This window comes from Mucor velutinosus (genome assembly GCF_035048745.1).
Source record: "Mucor velutinosus strain NIH1002 chromosome Unknown tig00001556, whole genome shotgun sequence".
NCBI lineage: Eukaryota > Fungi > Mucoromycota > Mucoromycetes > Mucorales > Mucoraceae > Mucor > Mucor velutinosus.
The window spans coordinates 20,301-39,606 of record NW_027041932.1 but is presented as its reverse complement, the minus strand read 5'-3'; the positions used below and the strand labels follow the sequence as shown (position 1 = coordinate 39,606).

General features: G+C 45.6%; 6 protein-coding genes across 6 annotated transcripts; all 6 read left to right on the top strand.

Annotated features, from left to right (window-relative positions):
* Positions 1–42: 42 nt before the first annotated feature.
* ATC70_008070 (uncharacterized protein) lies at positions 43–1,082 on the top strand (the record flags this gene model as incomplete). Its single annotated transcript, XM_064827325.1, has 2 exons — positions 43–70; positions 121–1,082. The coding sequence occupies 2 exons, from the start codon at positions 43–45 to the stop codon at positions 1,080–1,082; spliced, it is 990 nt and encodes a 329-aa protein (XP_064675654.1).
* Positions 1,083–2,876: 1,794 nt separating this feature from the next.
* On the top strand, positions 2,877–6,539 carry ATC70_008069 (uncharacterized protein; the record flags this gene model as incomplete). The annotated part of the gene is made up of 1 exon (XM_064827324.1): positions 2,877–6,539. The coding sequence occupies one exon, from the start codon at positions 2,877–2,879 to the stop codon at positions 6,537–6,539; it is 3,663 nt and encodes a 1,220-aa protein (XP_064675653.1).
* A 643-nt stretch (positions 6,540–7,182) lies between these two features.
* On the top strand, positions 7,183–11,507 carry ATC70_008068 (uncharacterized protein; the record flags this gene model as incomplete). Its single annotated transcript, XM_064827323.1, has 2 exons — positions 7,183–8,119; positions 8,263–11,507. 2 exons carry the CDS (start codon positions 7,183–7,185, stop codon positions 11,505–11,507), a joined length of 4,182 nt encoding a protein of 1,393 aa, XP_064675652.1.
* A 522-nt stretch (positions 11,508–12,029) lies between these two features.
* SST2_3 (AMSH/STAMBP protein ubiquitin specific-protease) lies at positions 12,030–12,968 on the top strand (the record flags this gene model as incomplete). Its single annotated transcript, XM_064827322.1, has 1 exon — positions 12,030–12,968. One exon carries the CDS (start codon positions 12,030–12,032, stop codon positions 12,966–12,968), a length of 939 nt encoding a protein of 312 aa, XP_064675651.1.
* Positions 12,969–13,043: 75 nt separating this feature from the next.
* SST2_2 (AMSH/STAMBP protein ubiquitin specific-protease) lies at positions 13,044–16,312 on the top strand (the record flags this gene model as incomplete). Its single annotated transcript, XM_064827321.1, has 2 exons — positions 13,044–13,052; positions 13,097–16,312. The coding sequence occupies 2 exons, from the start codon at positions 13,044–13,046 to the stop codon at positions 16,310–16,312; spliced, it is 3,225 nt and encodes a 1,074-aa protein (XP_064675650.1).
* A 528-nt stretch (positions 16,313–16,840) lies between these two features.
* HSP31 (plasma membrane heat shock protein) lies at positions 16,841–18,013 on the top strand (the record flags this gene model as incomplete). The annotated part of the gene is made up of 1 exon (XM_064827320.1): positions 16,841–18,013. The coding sequence occupies one exon, from the start codon at positions 16,841–16,843 to the stop codon at positions 18,011–18,013; it is 1,173 nt and encodes a 390-aa protein (XP_064675649.1).
* Positions 18,014–19,306: the final 1,293 nt, after the last annotated feature.

The following is a 19,306-nucleotide window of genomic DNA, read 5'->3' as shown; positions in this document are numbered from 1 at the left end:
CCATCTGCCTCTCCAGCGAGTGAACAGCAACTTTCAACCTTTATGATTGAGGTTCGAAATCGCTTAGCTCGTCTGGAAACCGCCCATGTCGAAATTGAGCGGTTAAAACAGCCCTGGCAGAGTCTGAAGCTGCTCGTCACGCTCTCGAAGCCCAACTTGCAGCTGCTACTGGTACTACAACTAGCCTGGCTCCCAAACCATCATCATCCCACCCACCTCCTGCCACTACTACCACCACAACAGCACCAACATCAACTACATGCACCAATGCTACCTCTGCCACCTCTTCGTCTCCAGGAAATCAACCATCTTTTGCTGCCGTCGTTGCATCTAATACAGGTGCAAAGCGTAAGAAGAAGCCTGCTGCTCGTCCTCCTCCTCCATCTGCCACCAAGGCATCCGCTACTCTTGCTCGTCTTTTTGCTCCTCAAAGTGATATACCATCTGGTTATCAATTTGTGTACTATGCTACTCCTGTCCGCCGTCGTCTTTCTGAGCTGCGTCGCCTTGTTCAAGGCGTAGGATTGAATAACTCTCGTGTGCTGGATATTCAATATCCTGTACAGAATGTGATTTCTTTCCTTGTTCACAACGACTATGTTCTCACCCTCACCAAAGCCATGCATCTCCATGGTCGTGGCTCTTCTCCGTTGATTGACTTTGATCCATGTGATCCAGTCAATCTCAAAGATCCCAAATTTGCTTCTCTCTCTCGTGATCTGCGTGTCCAAAAGGCCATTGAGGTCGAAAACCTTCGCTGCCTTCGTTCGCTGTCTTTTGTCCGTCGCTCTGTCCGTGTTTCTGTTGCTCGTTCTTTTCTTTTGTATGATCGCATCAACCAAGCCCAATTTGATGCCATTTTGAAAGAAGAAATGCTTGCTCGTTCCTCCTCCTCTGCTGCTGCTAAACCACCATCCCGATCCTCTGATCAAGAGCGTTTAGCCAAGAAACAACGTTTGAGTTATCTTGGCTACCTCTTGCATCATGATGCTGAAACTGCCTCTCTTTTGGCTTATGCTGTCTCCCCACTCTCTCTGCTACCAAGGATCTTGAAATGTCAGAGCCTTCTGATAACTGATTGACACCTTGCTGTTGAAATCGTTTTGCTCTCTCATTCCCACTCTCGTTGTTTCTGTTTCTGCTGCCTTTATGGTAGTGTCTGTATTTACTTTGTCCTCCTTCTGCTGCTTTCTCGTTTGGTCTTTGTCTCTCTGCTCATTTTGCTATATGCAAATGCCTCGTTTTCTCCTTTTTTTCTTGTTTTTTTTGTGCCACTGAGGTCTGTGGGTTTATTTTGTCTGTGCTGCTGTCTGAACATCGAGGTATCCTCAATTGCATGTCTCATACACCATAGCTTCTTATTCTCTACCCTTTTATCTCACTTGTTTTACTCCTTTTTCCTGCCTGTACTTCTTTTTTACCAGTTTAATTTTTAGTTTTAGGACCTTTTTTCCCTTTTCTGGACACTTGCATGTTGTTCCTGCATGGAGATCAAACTATCAATTTAAGCTTTTTTGCTGTACGTCGCTTCTCAGGACTTGCAACTAATGATCCAAAGATCGCATGCATATAAGTCTATATTTTTTACTTTGCTAATTCATTGTAATCAATAAACAACCATAAATTTTCGCCTGAGCTACATCCCCCCCACCCTTCTTTCGCTTTTGAAATTTTATATTACGTTTCCGCCAAAATTCAGGTACCACGTGATTAGTAAATTCCAATAAGTGTATCCAAGCAGTAGTAAAACAAAGCAGTAATCACCAAACGAGCATACATTAAGTGCCTAGTACTTGAAGTATAACCTGTGAAAACCTCAGCTCGATTGAAACAGATATTCATCTTTTTTGAAAAACCCCACAAAAAACATCATATTTTTCTTTCGACATCTCAACACCTTTGTATCGATCAAACAATGACAATGGACACCGATACACCAGCTACTCTCATGTCGCAGATGGATCTGCAGAGACTAGTATTGACCATGCAACAGGACATCTCTGCCCACAACAGGCTTTGCAAGAGCTAAATGCCTTGAAAACCACTATTTTGAATCTTCCAAAAACAAAATGAATCCCTGACCCAACGAGAATGAGCGTCTGCGTCAGCAACTCAACTCTCAACAAGGTTCCACAACCACTCAAGCGCAACCCAAATCAGGTATTCAACAGCAACCCAAACCTCATTCTTCAGCTACTCAATCCACCGCCAACAAGCACCCAATGCCACCAAAAAGACTCCCAACAACTCTTGGACCGAAGTAATCAAACGTTCCAAAAAGGTTCGCAACCCTGCCGATGTAACTGACAAACATCGCCAAGCTATTACTCGTGGTTTTAACTTGGCTCCTGAAGGGCCCAAAGGCTACACAACGGGTGTACTTTAACCGCTCTCGCCGCTTCACTCGCACTGGAAGTCCGCAACAACTTGCATCTGATCAAAGCTGATGCTTCTCGTATCATTGATGTAACGTTCCCTGCTAGAAACATCATTGGCGTCCTAGTCCATTTGCAATAACAAGGACAACCTCGTCTCCATTCTCACCAAGAACAACATCAATGTTGTGGAAGGCTTTGATCCTACTGATCCCAAACACCTCGCTGACCCCAAGTTTAAAGAGATGTCCCTCTCTAAGCGTGAGGATGCTGCCTTTGACCTGCAAATCAATCGTTGTGCCAAGTCTCTTGTCTACCTTGCCAATCGTCGTTCTCGTCTTTTGCTTCTGTTGCTAATCACTTTTTGGAAAATGGTTGGACCACCACTGAATACATTGATTCTGTCGCCCCTGTCAATAACATCTTTGGCTCTTCTGGTTTCAAGAAAAGCTTTGGCTCATCTGATGTTGACATGTCTGATTCCGACGAAGAAGAGTATTAATGATTGAGAGTCCTCTCAGTCATTATACATCCTCCTCGCTCCCTGACCATCCTCTCTCTGCTTCTAATCCGTCCTCATCAATACCAACTATACTCAATAACACTATACCTACTACTCCTCCTCCTCCTACAGCTTTGGCTCCAGTCATTAATAGCGCTTCTCAACTCACTCCACTCACCATTGGCCTCTGGAACGCTCGCGGTCTCAGAGATACCACCATTGATGATGTTCTCCGTTATTGCCAATCCTTCTCTGTGCTGTTCATTACCGAAACATGGCTGAACCGCCATCCCATCCGACTACCCACCAATTGGCAGCAATTCCACTTACCTGGCGTCACTGTCGCAGGCGGTGGTCGTGGCTCTCGTGGCATTACATGCTTAATCAACCCTTCCTGTCCCCTTACAGCATTCCAGACGCCTTTGCCCTCTGCTCTTCAAGAGTTTGCTTTGGGTATTCAACTTGGTCGTGAACTTCGGCTCATTTGTCTGTATATACCACCTGAGCAAGCGGATCTCTATACTGAAAATGTCTCTTCCATCCTGAATGCGATCCCGTTGGATCATGACACAATCATCTGTGGCGATCTGAATGCCCGCATGGGTAGCTTTGTTGGTGACTCCTCTACAAATAACCGTGGTCGTCTACTTCAAGAGTACTGTGCCGATAATCAATTAAACGTTTTGAACTGTCAATTAGCCCACTCTACACCTACCTTTGAGGACCGTCGTAGTGGGCGGAATGTAAGTAGCATTGTCGATTACTACATCTCAAATGTAGAATCACTTTCCTTTGCCTCTCTGGATACCTCATCTCCACCTTCTTCCTCCTCAATTAGTATTTACTCTGACTTGTCTTTGGGATCTGATCATAAACTGATGTCTCTGACGTTTGATTACCACTCAAACGAACCTGCTCTTGCTATGCCTGCTACGCCATCACCATCACCTCGTCTCCTATGGAAGCTCTCACGTCTACAAGAAACGGATGTACGCAATTTGTATGCACAACGCTTTACAGCCCTCTCTCAACCGTTGCTACAACAGCTGATCTCGCTTGTGCGCTCACCACCTGATACACAACCTCCAATTGATGCCCTCAACAGTGATCTCACCAATTGCATATATCAGGCACTGGATGAATCCGTTACTCGGCAATCCCAGCGACCCAACTTTTGGAAGAAATTCTGGACCCTCGATCTTCAACGGCTCTGTGATCATCGTGAAGCTCTCTATCGTAAATATCGTCGTTGTCCCGCTTCATTGGACAAGGCATATTGGTGGAATCAACATGTGGAAGCACATCAAAAGTTCAAACAAGCCCTTCGTAGAGCTAAACAGGTTTCGTGGCACGCATTCTGTGAATCTTTATTCAAGCAAGACTTTTCAAAGGCCATGTCAAAAATCAAGTTGATCAAATCCAGACGACAAAGACAATCAGGGTATCTACATGTGGACGGTGCTCAAGCTGGTGCTAATGCTATGCGTGATCACCTTGCTACCATTTATGCTGGATCCAATCTCCCAACAAATCGACCTCCATGCCCTTTTGCTACACATGGTAGACATCTGCCATATGGTGTTCCTCCTCCTCAGTCAGCCTCCCATCTTGGTGGTACTCGTCTGGCAAATGGTGACATCAGTACATTGAATCCGCATGCTTCTCCTTTCATCCCATCATACCTCTCACATAGAACTCTACCACATGATGACTCTGACCCAACACGTCGTGTTGTCTCAGCATCGGTCCACAACGAAGCTTTTGACGAGATTATTAGTATTGACCATATCATTCAGCAGATCAAGTCGTTGCCATACCGTAAAGCACCTGGCCGTGATTCAATTCGTGGTGAAATGCTGAAACCCATTCAGAAACCACTTGCCACTGTTCTGTCATACCTCTTTGCTCTGACCTATCAATGGTCTTACACACCAGCGGATTGGCGTCATGGTAATGTTTGTAGCATCTACAAGAAGGGACCTGTCACGGAGGCATCAAGCTTTCGGCCCATCTCATTGACTAGTACACTGAGAAAACTCTTTGAAATGTGCCTTGCTCCCCTTGTCCTCACCATTTCACCACCATTAGATGTAGCCCAGAATGGTTTCCGATCCGCAAGAAGTGCACTTGATAGTGCTCTTAGTCTCCAAGACTTAATGAAAGACTACCAGAACCAACACTACCACTGGCCAACTGTGTGCTTCCTTGATATCAAGAGTGCCTATGATGTTGTTGATCGCCGTGTGATCTGGAATTCGCTGCTCTCTGCCAATGCTCCAATGCCACTTGTCTCATTGCTCTCCAATTTGTTTGACGATGTTTCCATTTCAGTGCTGAATCAGCAATGCGTGTCCCAAGAACTCTCACTGCATACTGGATTGCTTCAAGGCTCCACCCTTAGTCCCCACTTATTCAGTATCTTTATCAACTCACTGCCAGCTTTGTTGCGTCAAGCTGCATCGTCCTCCACCACTCGTGTCATGTCAACATCACCATCATGTGCTCCCTCTCCTCTTTGGTCCGTCATAACACCCACTCATGCTACTAATATTGCTATTAATGCTTTATTATATGCTGATGATGTTGCTATTCTAGGTTCTGCTCGTGAAGTAAAACAGATGCTGACACTAGCTGAATCACATTCCCTTGCACTTGGGTATCGCTGGGCTCCTGCCAAATGTGCTATCATCAATCCACCGTCCTCCACCTCATCTACCTTTGTTGACCTGACCTTGTATGGAGAATCTCTTCCTGTTGTCGATGAATTTGTGTATCTCGGTATTCCATTTGACCGCAAGGGCATCTGCACAGCATCTATTGTCAAGAAATGTCAGCGTGGTACCATGGCTTCGATGGCTCAGCTTAACTCCATTGGATGCAATCGTTCTGGCTTCCCTCTGCTCTTCTCCACCAAATTGTATGCTTCATTCATCAGACCCAAACTGGAATATGGTATTGGCATTGCCAATATGCGTGTTGCTGATTTCAAGGCTCTTGAAAAGGTCCAAGATACGTGCCTCCGCATGATATTTGGTGGCCATCGTGCTGCTTCCACCATGGTGTTTCGACACATGACAAATCTGCCTCTGATGCGACAACGTGCTGCTATACTGGTGACTCAATTCTGCTTGCGCTCACAATTCCTCCCAGAAGATGGCCTGCTGATACTGCTCTCTGATTCTCTACCTGGTTCATCTTTGAAAAGATTAAAAAAGCAACACATGGCTGCCCGCGCGCTTGATGAAGTACCTTTTGCAAATCAACGTCACATGAAACAATGGTTCCTTGCTGAACGCCAACATTGGCACGCTGAGTTCCTGACAAAAACAGACATGGTGCTGATCCGTGCTTGCCGACCCACTATTGGCATTGATCCTGTTATGTATGTACCTGCCAGTCGTCCTTGTCGTAGTCGTCTTATTCGTTATAGAATGGGATGGCTTCCGGGTAAGCCACGACCTTGTGCATGCAATGAAGATCATACATCCCGTCGCCATCTACATGAATGCCCCACTTTGCCACCTACTTTGCTTCTGTCTCTTCCTGTTCCGCCTGCTGACTTCACCGGCACCATCATTGACCATGCTTTGAACTTGATTCCATCCTCCTCATCTCCTTCCAACTGTCCACCCTGGTGGTCTGATCTCTGTACCTTGCTGTGACATTTTGACCAGCTCTGTAATCCCGATGGCGATTACACAACGGATCCAGTTCCAGGACAAGTGTGGGCTTCCCCGGCCTAACATGCGTCTACTGACATCCTGCTCTGTGGTGAACCGATTGTGATCTGCTTCCTCTGTTTGCCCCTCCACTGCTACACTCTTTTACGCACGATGCGAGGGAATTCATGTTGTCTTTGATCTTTCTTATTAGCCATGTGCCTCCCACCCACCACCCAGACAATTCAAATATTGCATAGCGTTCCTGAAATATTTGTCGCTCCCTGAATCCCAGAACCTTGGTTCTGACACTTCCTCACGTTCGCCTCCCAAGTGCTAGCAATAATGATCAAAAGATCGAATGCATTTAGCCTTTACTTTATTAATTTCTTCTTGCTTTTAATAAACACATACATTTTCGCCTGAGCTACATCCCCATCTCTTTCCGTTTTTCATCACTTTTTGCCACCTTCCCCCGGTAAAAAGTATTTCCTCACTATAAAAGCGGTTTATCTCGACAACTAGTTCACCAAACAATACCAAATTACAGCAGTAGACTTGCGTTTATCCATAGTTTATTGTATATTAATTTCAGTCTTGTTGAACAACTTGCCAGTTTCTTTGAATCCTAGTAATTTTTCACAAAATGACTACGCCAATCTCTCAAAGCCTACAAGGTTTTGACATCAGTCAGTTGCCCATGTTACTTGAGCACATTCAGCAGCAACTTGCCTCAGTTCAGGAGAAAGTACATGAACATGACCACCTCTTGGAGCGTATGAACAAGTTAGAAGAGGAAAACCAAGCCCTAAAAAAAAATCTTTTGGCCAAGGACCTGGTAATTCAAGAATTACAGGGCCAACTATCACGTGGAACTACTCAAGCCCCTACACCTGAGGTAGATCAGGAACGTCCGTTCATCTCTCAGGTCGTACAGTCCCAAGATCCTGCTACTACTGCTAGTACCACTACTGCTACCGATACTGCCACTAAAGGTAGTTATCTCTCTGCTGCTCGCTCTGGAGCTAAACGCCCTGATCCTGTTCGTACAGCCAAACGCCGTCTTGCTGCTGGCCGTCTCTTCCAATCTGCTGCTGTTAAGGGCCAACAGGGATACCAATATGTCTACCTTGGTAGATCTGGTAAGATCCAGCGCTCTGAGGTTCGTGCTACCCTCCGTAAGGTTGGTGTTGATACTGGTCGTGTTCTCGACATTTGTTTCCCTGCTTCTGGTGTTATTGGAGTTCTGGTCCATATCCAATATGTCGACACTTTTCTTGCTTACATGCACAAGTGCGAAGCTGAGCTCATCGAGAATTTTGAGCCTCTGGATCCCAAGCACATTGCTGATCCTCAATATGCAAACCTTGCTATTGCGGATCGAGAACAACTGATCTACGAGTTTACAAACACTCGTGCTCTGCAAACTCTTTCCTTCCTTCGTCCTCTCAATGTCAGTGGTGTTGGAAAATACTTTGTCTCTGCTGGATGGATTTCCCAAGAGGAACTTGATACAGCTGTTTCCGAAGCCATGGGCCGCCTTGCTGAAAAAGAACCCAAGAAGGCTCAATTCTTGCTCAAGCGTAGAAAAGCTTCTGACAGCAATGACTCTGCTATGGAACTCTAATGAGCTCTATAATACATCAGAGTCATATCAACAACAACCCCGTCCACTCCTTTCCTGTCTCTCTTTCCCTTTGGAATGCCAATGGTCTCCGTCAATCAGTTGTGCACGATGTCCTCTCACATGTATTGGATACGCATGTTCTCCTTGTCACTGAAACTTGGCTTCTATCTGGTTCTTTCCCTTCCGACTGGTCTCAATTCCATCTATATGGCACAAAAGTACCTGGCGCTTTTGGCCGTGGTTCTGGTGGTGTTACAGCCTTTGTCTCTCCTTCCTGTCCTTTCTCTGTCTCTCAACTCCCGTCTTACAATCCTCACACTCTGTCCCTTAAGGTTGGCACCCTTACGGTTCATTGTGTGTATCTGCCTCCACCCTTATCCTCGGATAAGGTGCTCTCGCTCCTTCGCTCGTTACCTATAACTAGTGATACAATCCTTTGTGGTGATTTCAATGCTCGCTTTGGATCTCTACTAGGTGATACTACTGCTAATCCCCGTGGTAACTCTCTACTACCATGGATTGAGGAGGCTTCGTTGTCGATCCTCAATGAGTCTCTAGCTTATGGTACACCCACCTTTACAACATTTCGGCGACAACAAGAGGTACACAGCATCATTGATCTGTTCCTTACCAACATTGGCGAGACGGCTATGTTGAATTCTCAACTGGTGGTTGACTCTGATCTGTCCCTTGGTTCTGATCATCGGCTGATGGTACTTACTTTCGAGTATGTGCCCCCTCCCGATGATACTCTTGGTTCTGGTAACTCTGGTGGTTTGGCCCCTAGACGGCAATGGAAGCTCTCGAAATTGAGGAAAAAGCGGCCTTTGGGCTTGCTTCGTGAATCCTTTCGATCTTCTGTTGCTCCTTTGGTTGATTCTCTCTCTGGTTTGGTCTCTGCTCCTGATGGAGTTCGTCCTGATATTGATGCACTCAATGATTCTCTGAATTGTTGTTTGTATGAATCTCTTGACGGGTCAATTGGTGTGAAATCTGGTCGCCCTGGTCACTGGAAAAAGTACTGGACACAAGAAATTGAAGATGCAGCTCGTGAAAGAGATGCCTCATATAGTCGATGGCGATGGGCAAGTGGCTTTGCCAAAGTTGAAACATGGGGTATATATCAAACTGCTCTTAGACGTTTTCGCTCTCTGATACAGGCTGCCAAAAGAAAGTCGTGGAACACATTCTGCTCTAATCTGGAAAAGGATTTCTCTAAAGCTACTGCTGCTATCAAACGCATAAAGCGAAACAAAGAATCCTCTGCTACTTATAGCCATCCAGATGGTCCAGCTGCTTCAGTAACAGCAATGGCATCACATCTTGCATCTGTATACAATGGTACACTCCTTAACTCTGCTTCTCGTCCTGTTGCTCCTGAACCGAATGTATCGGATCTACCCTACAATGATCCCTCTGTTACAAATCTGTTTGATGCTGATACTATTGTCTCTCTGATTAAGCGATTGCCAAATGGAAAAGCTCCTGGTCCTGATCATCTGAAAGCTGAAATGCTGAAGGCTCTAGCATCTGACATTGCACCCGTATTGTCTCTGCTATTTACGCTTTGCTCTCAATGGTCGTACACTCCTGTATTGTGGCGTCATGCTCAGGTCTTTCCCATTTACAAGAAAGGTGATGTATCTGATCCTGCAAACTTTCGTCCAATTTCGCTCACTTCGGTGATGCGTAAATTGTTTGAATTTTCATTGATGCCTGCTCTTGATGAACATTCGCCTGCACTTGATGTTGCTCAAGGTGGTTTTCGTCCACAACGTAGTCCTCTGGATCAAGCCCTCTGTTTACATGACTTGATGCATGACTACTTCCTCACTCATCACCACTATCCTGTTGTAGCCTTTCTGGACATCAAATCTGCATACGATACAGTGGATCGCAACGTTATTTGGGATGCTCTTGCTCATTCTTCACTACCTCGTCCAATCCTTAGTTTATTGATCAATATGTTCGATGATGTACTAGTCTCTGTACTGATTGCAAACCACAACTCTGACCCTTTTTCGCCTGCTACTGGTGTACTCCAAGGTTCAGTGCTCAGTCCGCACTTGTACTCTCTGTACATCAACTCTCTGCCTGCTGTTCTTCGTGCTGCTGTCAACCGTGGTACTATGGTATCTCCACCCGGAATGCATCCTGTTCATATCAATAGTTTACTCTTTGCTGATGATGTGGCCATATTTGGCTCTCGTACTGATGTGCAAACCATGTTGGATGTCGCTTCAGATCACTCGTTCTCTCTTGGCTACAGATGGAAACCATCAAAATGCGCTGTACTTTGTGCTCCTACTGCCTCTACTCGTCATCCATTGTCTCTATACGGTGAACCTCTTCCTGTGGTAGAGGAATTCACGTATCTTGGTATGCCGTTTAGATATAAAGGTCTGTATGCCCCTGGGATTCTCAATCTGCGTGCTTCTGGTGCTATCAAGACAATAGCATTATTGAATTCGGTTGGTGTCAATCGAAATGGTTTTTCTCTGTTGCTTTGTGCTCGTTTGTATAAAAGCTTTATTCGACCCAAGCTGGAATACGGCTTAGCTATATCTCATCTCTCTTTCCGTGACTTCAAGGCTCTTGATGCTCTGCAAAATCGATTGGTTGGTATGTTTGTTGGTAGTACGTGGTACAATGTTGCCAAACATTTGACCTGTATTCCCAGCATGAAGCATCGATATAATGTCCTGGCAACACGTTATGCTCTTCGTGCTGATACTCTCCCTGATGATTGCTTGTTGGTTCTGCTTCGTCGTGGATTACTGTACACTCGTCTAGACAGATTTATTTGTCAAAACCCGTTGTATCTGACACTACCTGATCCGCCGCCATTCACCACTGCTGGTCTTACTGAAGTCTTTGATTCGTATTGGCAAGATCAAGTAGATCGTCAACTTGCTGCTGCTGCTGTTTCTGGTACCCAGACCCTCCTCCGTGCTTGTCGTCGTTCTGTATCTCGTCCAGATCCCATTTTGTACCTACCAATTGGTCGATCTGCTCGAAGTCGCCTTGTTCGCTGGCGTCTTGGACGTTTCACAAACATGCGTGAAGAGTGTCCGTGCGTGATGGGTGATTTTATATCTCGAAATCACTTTCTGACATGCCGTGCTCTGGATCGAACACTTCTCGATGCTCTGCCTGTGGCTCCTCCTGGTATTCATCGTATAGACTATGCCCTTAATTGCTTACCTGTGAAAGCCTCTGATGGTCCTCCATCTTATTGGTCTGCTTTGCTTGCTCTGCTTCATGCCATTGATTGTTTAGTGCATCCGCTGGCTGTCATCCCTGCTGATCTTGATTCAGGGTTGTTATGGTTCTCTGCTAGATAGTCTCTTCATTGATGAACGTTTGATGTTTTGTTTTCTCGGTGCGATGCCACGGTGGTAAGTAATTATCAAAGTTCCCATCCGTTGGTCATTCCTCCAGATCAAATCAACAATACCAGTATTCATGCCGTTCCTTTGCCACTACCACACTTTCCTTTTTCCCTTTTTCTTAGTTAGTGTCCCCTTAAGGGTTTTTTGTACCTGCTACTCTTTTGTTTCTAGAATTCTAGGCTAATGCTCCCATCGAGTGCCCATTGAATTCATGTATATAATAAAAATCAACGTTAAACTGAGCTACATCCCCATCTCTTTCCGTTTTTCATCACTTTTTGCCACCTTCCCCCGGTAAAAAGTATTTCCTCACTATAAAAGCGGTTTATCTCGACAACAAACACTCCAACTAGCCTTCAGTTGTACCAGTTTACTTGCATTTAGTCAACGTACATTGTGTTATAACTTCCAGTTTGTTGGACATCTTTTTCATATTTTATTGAATCTCCACAGTTTGATAGAATATTTTCAGCCATGCTCAACAATAATCAGCAATCTATGGATTTGAATCAGCTCATCCAAACTGTTCAACAACAACAGCAACAACTGGTCTCTCTCACCGAGCGAGTACAGCAACATGACAATCTCCTTGCTCGCCTGGACCTTTTGGAAAAGGAAAATGGAGAATTGAAAAATCAGTTACAGGCCAAGGACCTTGCAATTGAAAAATTACAGGGCCAACTCTCATCCCGCCGCACCAATCAAGGTGCTCAATCCAGCTCTCAGGTAACACCAACCCAAGAGCTTGTTACTATTCACCAACCCGATGCTACTCAAGGTAGCTACGCATCTGCTGCCCGTAAAGGTGCCCAACATCGTGACCCTGCCCGTACTACCAAGCGACGTCTTGCTGCAGGTCGTATGTTCCAAACCGCCACCACCAAAGGTCAACAAGGATACCAGTATGTGTATCTAGGCCGCTCTGGTAAAATCCTGCGCTCTGAGGTTCGTTACCAACTTCGCCGAGCTGGTATTGATACTGGCCGTGTGTTAGACATCTGTTTCCCTGCCACTGGCGTCATTGGCATCTTGCTCCACATCCAATATGTAGAGGAGTTTCTCGCCTGTATGCGCAAATGTGAAGCTGATCACATTGAAAACTTTCAACCCTTGGATCCCAACAACATTGCTGATCCCAAATATGCTGATCTTGCCATTGAAGAGCGTGAGCAATTGATCTATGAATTCACCAACACCCGTGCTCTGCAAACCCTCTCTTTCCTTCGTCCACTCAACGTTAGTGGCGTTGGCAAATACTTTGTCTCTGCTGGCTGGATCTCTCAAGAAGAGCTAGATATAGCCGTCTCTGAAGCTATCGGTCGTCTTGCCGAGAAGGAGCCCAAAAAGGCTAAATTCTTATTCAAGCGTCAAAAGGACGATCATGACAGCAATGGCTCTGCTATGGAACTCTAATGAGTAACATAGCTACTAGTCATACTCCCAATAACAACCCAGTCCACTCCTTTCAAGTCTCTCTCTCCCTTTGGAATGCCAATGGTCTACGTCAATCAACGGTACATGATGTTCTCCATCATGTTCAGAACACTCATGTACTGCTTGTCACTGAAACCTGGCTAACCTCTGGTTCTTTCCCTACTAACTGGTCTCAATTCCACCTCTATGGCTCTAAAGTACCTGGTGCATTTAACCGTGGTTCTGGTGGCATTACTGCCTTTGTCTCTCCTTCCTGTCCTTTCTCTGTCTCTCAACTTCCATCTTACAATGCACACACTTTGTCCCTTAAGGTTGGCACCCTTACGGTTCATTGTGTGTATCTGCCTCCACCCTTATCCTCGGATAAGGTGCTCTCGCTTCTTCGCTCGTTACCCGTAACCAGTGATACCATCCTTTGTGGTGATTTCAATGCTCGCTTTGGATCTCTACTGGGTGATACTAATGCTAATCCTCGTGGTACCTCACTACTGCCATGGCTGGAGGAGTCCTCTTTTTCCATTCTCAATGAGTCTTTAGCATTTGGTACACCCACATTCACAACTTTTCGACGTCAACAAGAGGTTCATAGCATCATTGATCTGTTTCTTACAAACATTGGCGAGGCTGCTCTGTTACATCCTCAACTGGTGGTTGAATCTGATCTGTCTCTTGGCTCTGATCATCGGCTGATGGTACTTACTTTCGAGTATGTGCCCCCTCCCGATGATACTCTTGGTTCTGGTAGCTCTGGTGGTTTGGCCCCTAGACGGCAATGGAAGCTCTCGAAATTGAGGAAAAAGCGGCCTTTGGGCTTGCTTCGTGAATCCTTTCGAACTTCTGTTGCTCCTTTGGTTGGTTCTCTCTCTGGTTTGGTGTCTGCTCCCCCTGGTGTTTGTCCAGATATTGATGCAATCAACGATTCTTTGAATCAATGTTTGTATGAATCTCTGGATAGCTCAATTGGTGTGAAATCTGGTCGTCCTGGCCACTGGAAAAAGTACTGGACACAGGAAATTGAGGATGCTGCTCGTGAAAGAGATACTATGTATAGTAGATGGAGGTGGGCAAGTCGTTTTGCCAAAGTCGAAACATGGAATCTCTATCAAGCTGCTCACAGGCGTTTTCGTTCTCTTGTACAAGCTGCTAAGCGTCGATCGTGGAATCAGTTTTGCTCTGATTTGGAAAAGGATTTTTCGAAAGCTACTGCTGCAATCAAGCGCATTAAAAGAAACAAGGAATGCTCTGCAACGTACAGTCATCCAGACGGTCCAACTGCCTCTGTCAACACAATGGCGTCCCATCTTGCCTCTGTCTATGATGGCTCCCTGTTGAATAATGCGTCTCGCCTTGCTGCTCCGTCCAATTTCTCTGATTTGCCTTATGATGTGTCCACCGCTGATTTGGGTCTATTTGATGCTGATACACTTGTCTCCCTCATTAAGCGTTTGCCAAATGGGAAAGCTCCTGGTCCTGATCATTTGAAAGCTGAAATGCTGAAGGCTCTAGCATCTGACATTGCACCCGTATTGTCTCTGCTCTTTACACTCTGCTCTCAGTGGTCGTATACACCAGCCCTATGGCGACATGCTCAAGTCTTTCCCATTTACAAGAAAGGTGATGTATCTGATCCTGCAAACTTTCGTCCAATTTCGCTTACTTCGGTGATGCGTAAATTGTTCGAATTCTCTCTGATGCCTGCTCTCGATGAACATTCGCCTGCACTTGATGTAGCTCAAGGTGGTTTTCGCCCACAGCGTAGTCCTCTGGATCAAGCCCTCTGTTTACATGACTTGATGCACGACTACTTCCTCACCCATCACCACTATCCTGTGGTTGCTTTCCTGGACATCAAATCAGCGTATGATACCGTGGATCGTCGAGTGATTTGGGATGCTCTCTCTCGTTCTTCTCTGCCTCGTTCAGTTCTCAGTTTGCTCATCCACATGTTCGATGATGTACTCGTGTCTGTGTTGATTGCAAATCACACCTCTGTTCCCTTTTCGCCTGCTACTGGCGTATTGCAGGGTTCAGTGCTCAGCCCTCACTTGTACTCTCTGTACATCAACTCTCTGCCTGCTCTTCTTCGTTCTGCTGTCAGTCGCGGTACTATGGTATCACCACCTGGGATGCCTAGTGTTTGCGTGAATAGCCTGCTCTTTGCTGATGATGTGGCCATATTTGGCTCTCGTACTGATGTGCAAACCATGTTGGATATCGCTTCAGATCACTCGTTCTCTCTTGGCTACAGGTGGAAACCATCAAAATGTGCTGTACTTTGTGCTCCTACTGCCTCTACTCGTCATCCATTGTCTCTATACGGTGAACCTCTTCCTGTGGTAGAGGAATTCACGTATCTTGGTATGCCGTTTAGATATAAAGGTCTGTATGCCCCTGGGATTCTCAATCTGCGTGCTTCTGGTGCTATCAAGACAATGGCATTGTTAAATTCGGTTGGTGTCAATCGAAATGGTTTTTCTCTGTTGCTTTGTGCTCGTTTGTATAAAAGCTTTATTCGTCCCAAACTGGAATACGGCTTAGCTATATCTCATCTCTCTTTCCGTGACTTCAAGGCTCTTGATGCTCTGCAAAATCGATTGGTTGGTATGTTTGTTGGTAGTACATGGTACAATGTTGCCAAACATTTGACCTGTCTTCCCAGCATGAAGCATCGATATAACGTTCTGACAACACGTTATGCCCTTCGTGCTGATACTCTCCCTGATGATTGCTTGTTGGTTCTGCTTCGTCGTGGTTTACTGTACACTCGTCTAGACAGATTTATCTGTCAAAACCCGTTGTATCTAACACTGCCTGATCCGCCGCCATTCACCACTGCTGGTCTTACTGAAGTCTTTGATTCGTATTGGCAAGATCAAGTAGATCGTCAACTTGCTGCTGCTGCTGTTTCTGGTGCTCAGACTCTCCTTCGTGCTTGTCGTCCGTCTGTCTCTCGTCCAGATCCCATCCTGTATCTGCCTATTGGTCGATCTGCTCGTAGTCGTCTTGTGCGGTGGCGTCTTGGACGTTTCACCAATATGCGTGAAGAATGTCCGTGCACTACCGGTGAGTTTATCTCCCGAGATCACTTTCTGACATGTCGTGCTCTGGATCGTACCTTTTTTGATGCTTTGCCACCTGCTCCACCTGGTGTACATCGCATTGACCATGCTCTGAACTGTCTTCCAGACAAAGCTTCAGCTGGTCCACCGTACTTTTGGTCTGCTTTGCTCCTTTTGTTGCATGCCATTGATTGCCTTGTGCATCCTCTGGCTGTGATCCCACCAGATCCAGATCCTGGATCGCTCTGGTTTTCTGCTCATTGATGAACGTTTGTTGTTTTTGCTTTCTCGGTGCGATGCCACGGTGGTAAGTAATTATCAAAGTTCCCATCCGTTGGTCATTCCTCCAGATCAAATCAACAATACCAGTATTCATGCCGTTCCTTTGCCACTACCACACTTTCCTTTTTCCCTTTTTCTTAGTTAGTGTCCCCTTAAGGGTTTTTTGTACCTGCTACTCTTTTGTTTCTAGAATTCTAGGCTAATGCTCCCATCGAGTGCCCATTGAATTCATGTATATAATAAAAATCAACGTTAAACTGAGCTACATCCCCACCTTTCTTTCCGCTAACCAATTTTTTTAATACATTGAAGCCCAGTAATATTGAAAAAATTGACCCAACTCTACAATTCCATACAATACATAGCAAGAACATCATTCCAGACGACACCAAAGTAAACCAGGCATTAAGCTCTGCGTCCTCTCTTTCTCCAGGTCAAAAACGGCCAAGTTCCTCAAGATCTCCACCTTTTTTCGCTGTAGATTTCACTCAACAGTTGAAAACAAAGAAAATGACATTCACTCCAACCTCTCATCAGCACCATCATCCACAAACATCAGTTGATATCATCAACATTTCTACTGATTTTGGACCAACAACTCCTCCATCTGCCTCTCCAGCGAGTGAACAGCAACTTTCAACCTTTATGATTGAGGTTCGAAATCGCTTAGCTCGTCTGGAAACCGCCCATGTCGAAATTGAGCGGTTAAAAACAGCCCTGGCAGAGTCTGAAGCTGCTCGTCACGCTCTCGAAGCCCAACTTGCAGCTGCTACTGGTACTACAACTAGCCTGGCTCCCAAACCATCATCATCCCACCCACCTCCTGCTACTACTACCACCACAACAGCATCAGCATCAACTACATGCACCAATGCTACCTCTGCCACCATTTTGTCTCCAGGAAATCAACCATCTTTTGCTGCCGTCGTTGCATCTAATACAGGTGCAAAGCGTAAGAAGAAGCCTGCTGCTCGTCCTCCTCCTCCATCTGCCACCAAGGCATCCGCTACTCTTGCTCGTCTTTTTGCTCCTCAAAGTGATATACCATCTGGTTATCAATTTGTGTACTATGCTACTCCTGTCCGCCGTCGTCTTTCTGAGCTGCGTCGCCTTGTTCAAGGCGTAGGATTGAATAACTCTCGTGTGCTGGATATTCAATATCCTGTACAGAATGTGATTTCTTTCCTTGTTCACAACGACTATGTTCTCACCCTCACCAAAGCCATGCATCTCCATGGTCGTGGCTCTTCTCCGTTGATTGACTTTGATCCATGTGATCCAGTCAATCTCAAAGATCCCAAATTTGCTTCTCTCTCTCGTGATCTGCGTGTCCAAAAGGCCATTGAGGTCGAAAACCTTCGCTGCCTTCGTTCGCTGTCTTTTGTCCGTCGCTCTGTCCGTGTTTCTGTTGCTCGTTCTTTTCTTTTGTATGATCGCATCAACCAAGCCCAATTTGATGCCATTTTGAAAGAAGAAATGCTTGCTCGTTCCTCCTCCTCTGCTGCTGCTAAACCACCATCCCGATCCTCTGATCAAGAGCGTTTAGCCAAGAAACAACGTTTGAGTTATCTTGGCTACCTCTTGCATCATGATGCTGAAACTGCCTCTCTTTTGGCTTATGCTGTCTCCCCCACTCTCTCTGCTACCAAGGATCTTGAAATGTCAGAGCCTTCTGATAACTGATTGACACCTTGCTGTTGAAATCGTTTTGCTCTCTCATTCCCACTCTCGTTGTTTCTGTTTCTGCTGCCTTTATGGTAGTGTCTGTATTTACTTTGTCCTCCTTCTCTGCTTCTTTCTCGTTTGGTCTTTGTCTCTCTGCTCATTTTGCTATATGCAAATGCCTCGTTTTCTCCTTTTTTTCTTGCTTTTTTTGTGCCACTGAGGTCTGTGGGTTTATTTTGTCTGTGCTGCTGTCTGAACATCGAGGTATCCTCAATTGCATGTCTCATACACCATAGCTTCTTATTCTCTACCCTTTTATCTCACTTGTTTTACTCCTTTTTCCTGCCTGTACTTCTTTTTTACCAGTTTAATTTTTAGTTTAGGACCTTTTTTCCCTTTTCTGGACACTTGCATGTTGTTCCTGCATGGAGATCAAACTATCAATTTAAGCTTTTTTGCTGTACGTCGCTTCTCAGGACTTGCAACTAATGATCCAAAGATCGCATGCATATAAGTCTATATTTTTTACTTTGCTAATTCATTGTAATCAATAAACAACCATAAATTTTCGCCTGAGCTACATCCCCATGGATGCTTGAATGGCTCACTTGGTTAGAGCTTCATGCGGAAGCAGTGAGTATGCCGAGAGGTCGTGGGTTCGAATCCCACCTTCGCATCCATATTTTCCGCCTTTCTAACCTGGCATGTTACTCGGTATTTGTGCTTGCACGTTTAGGTGTGCTGCGGTGCGTCTGGCCGGTTTCTACCTTGAGTCCTGTTCGTCTCCCCCGTCTTGCGGCGCGGCCATTGCCATTCCTCCCTCTGTTTCTCCTCCTCTCTGGTGGGTTTTGATGCCGTTTACTTTATTGGTCCCCTCCCTGTAGCAGCTTCCCTCAACCTTTAATTTAAAAACATGCTTTTTCCCGCCGAATCACTGTTAGTCTTGCAACATATGATCATACCGATTCTGCAGTTGACTACAATTGTAAATAAATAAAAATCCAATATTAAACTGAGCTACATCCCCATGGATGCTTGAATGGCTCACTTGGTTAGAGCTTCATGCGGAAGCAGTGAGTATGCCGAGAGGTCGTGGGTTCGAATCCCACCTTCGCATCCATATTTTCCGCCTTTCTAACCTGGCATGTTACTCGGTATTTGTGCTTGCACGTTTAGGTGTGCTGCGGTGCGTCTGGCCGGTTTCTACCTTGAGTCCTGTTCGTCTCCCCCGTCTTGCGGCGCGGCCATTGCTATTCCTCCCTCTGTTTCTCCTCCTCTCTGGTGGGTTTTGATGCCGTTTACTTTATTGGT